This window comes from Mus pahari, chromosome 5 (assembly GCF_900095145.1).
Source record: "Mus pahari chromosome 5, PAHARI_EIJ_v1.1, whole genome shotgun sequence".
Classification (NCBI taxonomy): Eukaryota; Metazoa; Chordata; class Mammalia; order Rodentia; family Muridae; genus Mus; species Mus pahari.
In genome coordinates, this window is record NC_034594.1 from 34,787,789 (window position 1) to 34,794,412 (window position 6,624).

The 6,624-nt window shown below is 46.1% G+C and overlaps 1 protein-coding gene across 5 annotated transcripts in view; it reads right to left on the reverse strand.

Annotated features, from left to right (window-relative positions):
* The window catches only part of Boll (boule homolog, RNA binding protein), a 97,574-nt gene extending 93,881 nt beyond the window's left edge, over nucleotides 1-3,693 (reverse strand). For 2 of the 5 annotated variants that reach the window (XM_029538918.1, XM_021198437.2), the window contains exons 1-2: nucleotides 3,220-3,693; nucleotides 451-594 (exon numbers count right to left, since the gene is read on the reverse strand). In XM_029538918.1, the coding sequence (XP_029394778.1) occupies nucleotides 451-594; nucleotides 3,220-3,240 (165 nt within the window). In that variant the 5' untranslated portion in view covers nucleotides 3,241-3,693. Of the gene's footprint in view, nucleotides 1-450; nucleotides 595-2,361; nucleotides 2,663-3,219 lie in introns of those variants that run through there. The other 3 variants (XM_021198439.1, XM_029538919.1, XM_021198438.1) reach the window with 3 other exon arrangements.
* Nucleotides 3,694-6,624: the final 2,931 nt, after the last annotated feature.

The window sequence follows — 6,624 nt, forward strand, 5'->3', positions numbered from 1 at the left end:
TTTTTTTTTTTTTTTTTTTTTTTACAGATTCTCTATTTGGACCACAAGGACTTTTAAATTATCAGATAATAAACCCTATCAAAGAAAGCTATTTGCAAGAAATTGAAGTCTAGGACATTATTTAGGAATGCAAGAATAAAGGTTGGGATAAAGATACGGAGTTTTACAAGACTAAAATCTTTAGATTAAGTTTTCATTTAAAATCGAAATATTTATCTAGTTGTTTGGAGTGTTGTATAGGAAAGTAAAACGGAAGTATGAAGTGTTATTTGTATTTAAATCAATACAATGTGAAACCCATTTTGTATATTAACCATTTGTATATTAACCAATGTGCAAATGTAATTGTATAGTTGTATAAGGAAATATTTGCTGAAAAATGAAATATTCAACTGCAAAGAGAAGCAGAACACTCTTGTTCCCCACCTTGTTGCACCCACAGATAGATACCTTAAAGTCAATTCCGCCTACAAAGATGCGGTTAGGGATCACGGTTCCATATCTTGGGCCACTTGTTGGGTTACTCAAAGGCACAGGTGACACAGGATTAGGGGATGGAGATAATGAATCTGTTTGCGTCTGATTTGTTGTTTGCTGTAAAATAAAATCATTTTATGCTTTTAGCACTGAGTATAAGTTTTAATACAGGATCATCAAAGCTGCCATTTAGGCAAAGCGTCACATATTAGACTTGACTTTATTCTAAAATTATAAAGATTGTAATTTAAAATCTTTAGAGCTCATAGCTTTAGGGAGAAATAAAAACGAAGCAAAGTACTTCACTCTACAGAAGTGCTTACTATTAAATGTACTACTCAAATGTACTTACATTAATTATGATAGGCTATTTGTTAAGGAAGAATACTAAATTCATAAAAAGTCAAAGAGGGAGAAAAGAAGACTCAGATGTCTGGAGAAACTTTGTCTCAACCATTTTGTCCAGGTGTCCAAGTTGGCCTGGCACTCAGTTGGGCAGTGGTGTTCTCTTGTTAACAGAACATCAACATTAGACAAGTTCACTGTAATTATAATGGAGCAAGATAAAAAAAATTCTTTAATCATGTCTAAATACCTATAAAAACAAAGCACTGTCCAAACCACAAGAACTGCCAAGCACTGCTCTATCCTGGATAATCTGAGCAACCGTCCTCCTTTATCCATCTTACCGTTAAGTAATAATTAATATTCACAACCAGAAACATTCCCAATTCCTTACAATACACATTTCAGGTAAAGCCCTTCTACCTGAAATTCTAAAAAATCTCAAGCCCATTTTGTATAAATTGTGTTCTTAACACCTGAGAGGGCGGCCCCATGGTGTACAGTCTTCCTCGTACCAATGGCTTCACAGACAACTCAATTACAGATGTGTCTGTGGGCTACAGAATGAGTTCCCAGACAGCCAAGACTACATCGAGAAACCATGTCTTGTAAAAACAAAACAAAACAAAACAAAACAAAACAAAACAAAACATACTGGTATATATCCATTATGTTTATACTTCTAATTTAGAAGGCTTAACATATCAATAGCAATGCCCATTTATTTCTAGTATAGAATTTGTTAAATAATGAAAAGTCTTCACAAAATTCTGTAAAAAATAAAGGAGTTCAATGAAAGTACTAGTTTGTTTTCAAGTTTAAGTAAGAAGACTCCATTTTTCCTGTGAGTGGTGAATGAAATCAGTCCCAAGTGAAGAGACCTCAGACACTGAGAAAAAGAAAATTATTTTAAAACAATCAATTCACTCCAGTCTCTGTTTTTAAGGCTCCGGTGTGGATATGATGGCTTCCTTTCTTATTTCTAAGATACCACATATATACCTGTAATATATTACTATGCTGTAATATTCATGAAGACAGGAAGCTTGCTTATCTTTAAAAAAAAAAAAAACTCACTGCGACATGCAAAACAGAAACATCGCATAGCGAGCGTTCTGTGTGTATCTGTTTAATGTCTGAACGAGGTCATTGTTGAAGGAGAGACCTGCTTGGTATTTGGTCAACCTTTGGGTAAGGTCCGAAGTATCAAGAATATTCTAGAGCATATTTGATGGTTAGTGGCAACAAGGCTCAGATAGAGGTAACATCAAGTTCCTTGGAGGTTAGCATTGAATTTGAGGAGAGGAAGCCTCCGACTGTCAACCATTTGACCGGATGGAGCTAGGGGGGTAGGGGACTGGCTGCTCCTGGATCCTTAGTCCGGAACCCTCTGCTTCCTCGGAAAGCTCGACCACTACTGAGTTTATTAAGACGCTCTTCCAAGGTAACATGGCCCTCGTGCCTCCTTCTCTGGGGCTTAACCTCGACCTGGAGATGGATCGATCATCTTTGCAAAGACAAAGGAAGAGGTGGGCTAACCGTCGCAGTCACCGCCTCGGTGCTCCTGCCCCTCGGAGGCCAGCAGGCGGAGGCGATGGGGCAAATGGCCGAAGTGACAACGTCCTCGGGTTCTCTCGGGTCATCATGGACGGGGACACCGACACGAGGGTCTCCCCCCTCCCCACCAAAGTGCGGGAGGGAAAAGAAGGCCAGCCAGCGAGAAATTTTGTCAGGCAAACCCGCCAGCAGCGGTGGCGGGAACCCTCAACGGCACCTACCACGCGCTGGCCGCCTCGTGCACGGCGGGGGGGCCGCGGCCTGGCGTGGGCGCATGCTGATTGGCTGGTGGCCGGGCACGGGGCGGGGCGCGGCACGTTACCAGGCTGCGCTGGGGGGGTGGGGGTGGGGCTAGGCCCCAGGCCCGGAGCCCAGGCCTGACGGGGCGGCGGGCGCGCGTAGCACAAGCCTTCCCTGGGCTCAGGCCTTGCCCCGGGACCGGGGCGTCGACGACGACGACGGCTGCGCAACTCGTGCCCGCGGGCGGCGAGAACGTGTCCCGAAAAGGGCGAGCCGTCGAGGGCGCCGCCGTCCGGGCGGGAACACTCGAGGGCGGCCGCTCGCTAGGCACGGAGGGCCGATGGCCGTTTCCCCCGAGGTGCCCGCCCGCCGAGGGCCGCGCCCCCTCCCCCGCCCCCGGCGCCCCTTCTCCCGCCCTTGGCGCCCCTTCTCACACAGCCCCGAGGGGCCGCTCTCCGCAGCGGGACCGCTGCCCTCCCGCGGCCGCGTTCTTTCCCATCCCCACAGCGCGGCTTTCGACTCCAAAGCCCAGCCTTTCCAGCCCGTCCGAAGCCGGGTCGGGCCCGCGCAGAGGCTGGCCGGCCGGCCCTCAGCACTCACCGCCCGGGACTCGGTCTCCATCTTTCTCAATCTCCACTCTTGAGGGCGGCCCGGAGTTCGCGGGAAGCTCAAGTTGGCGCGTTCGTTCGCAGGAAGCGAGCCGGCGCGTCTCCCGTCGGGGACTCGCTCCCCCTGGCGGCGGCGGCGGCGGCTGCAGCGGCGCAGTCTCCGAGCGGAGCCGGGAGAGCTTGCCCTGGGTGGGGGCGGGGGAGGCGGGCTGCGCGGCGGCGGCGGCGGCGGTGGCGCTGTGCGCAAGTCCCGGGGACGCCGGGCGGCGGCACGGACGGCGCGCACCGCGACTGCCAGCGGCGGCAGGACGGACGGACGGACGGACGGCGAGCAATGCGAGCGGAGGCGGACGCGCCGCGGAAGCCAAGAGTGGCGAAATGTCCCTACCCTGGAGGGCCGACCTCGAGGGTCTACTCCGGAGCATGACCTCTGGGGACTTGCGAAGGCTGGCTGGAAGACAGGAAGACAAGTTTCCACGTGCAAACTCTGCTCCCCCTTCCGGGCGCCACACGCAGAAGCAGGGGATGCCACTGCTCTCAGCACCCATCGCTGTTGCTGTCACTCATCCCTGCCAGGGAAGGCGGGGCAGCGCAGTTCAGGCCCCTGGAAGGCTAGCTGCCCTGCGCTCCTGAGAGCAGCGGGGAGCCTGGCTAATAAGGCATCTCATCTCAGCACTTGGGAGGCAGAGTTAGGATTTCTGAGTTCAGGGTCAGCTTGGTCTATATACCGAGTTCAAGGATAGTTTAAAGGGCTACACCTTGTCTCACTCCCCCTCCCACTCTCCCATAAAAAAAATAAAATAAAATAAAACTAGGAGAGAGCCTAAGGGAAGGGAACCTGCTTCATTAGACTTGGCCCCATAGCTTTGGGATCTCCGTTCAAAGAATCCTTTGCAAGGACTTTTTAAAGAGCCTACTTTCTTTCTTAAGAAGTATGTAATTTCTGTTAGATAAATTCATGTAATAAGGACTGTCATTATTATAAGCGACTATCATGCACACATTTTGTTTCAGGTGCAGTGCTTCATGGTCATTTCTACTATAAATAGGTGGCTAAATACTTGGGTCAAAGTCTAAAGCTGTAGCTTTAACCCTAGCACTCTGCAACCCCCATTCTTCATTTTAAGGGGCTGGCTTTTAAGGGTTTTAAGCCATCAGACCAGCATCAGCAACTGTGAAAAGTTACAGAACTTGTCCTCAGAGTAAGCAGCAACAATATTAATGTTAGTATGTCCAAAGGTTAGTTATCAAGAATAAATATCCAAAAGCTTAGTTATTCACCAAAAATAAGATGGGAAACAATTTTTGTTAATTGTAGAAGAAGCATCCTAGCAGTTGTCATACATTTCTGCATACAATTTAAACTCATTTTCTCAGGTTTTAGTTTCTGTGGAAAAGGAATAATACACAGATGTGTATTCAGATTTAAATACATATTCTAGTATTGATTTTTGGGCATTCTCTCTCTCCAGTTGTAACTAAGGATTTAATTATAATACTCATCTCTTTTCTGAAGTCTTTTCCTTTCCTACTAGAATAGTTGCTTTTGAAGGGAGCATCTTCTAAAAAAGCCACTTGTCACAGGAAATACTTGGTCTGACATAATGAACAAACTTGAGGGAACAGTGACTGTGTTAGGGAAGATAGCTGCACTCCTCTGTTCAGCTCCTCTTTTACTGTTTATCCAAAAGGAACTTAAAAAATACTTAACTGAATCACACAAAGTTATATTGTTCAACTTAGTAGACAGTAGAGTTCTTATGCTCATAATGGGATGTGCTGCTGGAAGGCAAAGTTCAGACATTAGTCCTTGCTACCAAATATTTAAACTCAATTGGGGTCTCTTCTTCAACTATGATCATTCAGTTCCCAGATAAAAGACGCAAACCCTTTATGATAAACCTTATGTACTAGAGCTGGGCAGTTACTAATACCCTCTAGGTATTAGTATCCACTTCCTTATCAAATATCCCAAGTTATAACTTGCCATGTTTCATCTGGATAGCTCTTAACTCCAAATGGCCAGCCCTCATGACCATGTTTTCATGATTCACATACCTCATGCTGTCTTCTCCCTCTCTCTCCTTCATACTCATGTTCCTTCTCCAACCCCAAGCCCAAGAACTGAACCCCACCTGCCTCTCTCCTTCCTATGCATAGGCGGTCGGCATCTTTATTCAACCAGTAGTTTTAAATCAAGGAGTAAGGCCACATAGCACCTCTTGTCCCTGAGTCAACCATGGCCAGTATTCAGTATTACAGTACATACCAACAGACCAAACCTCAACAAGTCCTCAGGACATCTGAATGTAGAAGCAGCCAGGGATGGTGGTGTGTGACTGTATTCCCAGTTGCCTGTGAGGCTGAGGCAGGAGGATCACTTGAGCCCACAATTTGAGAACAGTCTGGGTAATGTAAGATATCATCAAAATAAATAAATTAGAAAGGGAGAAAAGACCAATTTGTACAAACGATAATTATACCTAAACATGCTTAAAATAAGATACAAACAAAAGATGTGTGAACTGTGATGAAAACACTGTGGGAATGTCAGTACACATTGTGGGTGTGAACTGTGATGAATACACTGTGGGAATGTTAATATACATTGTGGGTCTACAGGGCCGGGAATGGCCATAATTAAGACTGGGAATGCTGTCTTGGAAGGAAATGGGAGGGAAGGGTCTCAGACCTTACTATGTACCCAATGCTGGGCTAAATACATTCCTTTATTATTATTATTGTTGTCAGACAGAGTTTTGCAGTGTTGCTCAGCTTACCTAGAACTATACATCGAACACTGACCTGTAACTCATGGTCATTCTGCTTCAGCCCTTGATTACTGCAATTAATTACAGGGCTGTGCCTACCATACCTCAGTTTTCTATTCAAATCTCATTAAAAAATTTAAAAGTAATCACAGTTTGTGTGAGTGTGTGTGTGTGTGTGTGTGTGTGTGTGTGTGTGTGTGTGTATACAGAAGGCAACTACTTGAAGTTGGTTCTCCTTTTCCCAGGATCAATCTTAGGTTGTCTGGCTTGGTGGCAAGTGCCATTACCCTCTGAACCATATTGCTTTGTCTCTGTCTTACTGACTCTTTCCAGTTGAATTTGAGTCTTAGAGAGGTAAAGTGACTCTTGTCACATTGTTAGTAAGGGTTGGGTGCAGTTTTCAAGATTTAATTCTATTTGGCTCTTTTGCACAATACACTCTGTTATTCATACCTTACAAATCAGTTACAAATTAATTCTGGGGTCCTTTGCAAATCAGAGCTGTCAAAGATACCAGAATTAAGATGTTATCTAATGAGAGCCAGGCCTGGTGGCGCAGGCCTTTAATCCCAGCACTTGGGAGGCAGAGGCAGGCGGATTTTTGAGTTCGAGGCCAGCCTGGTCTA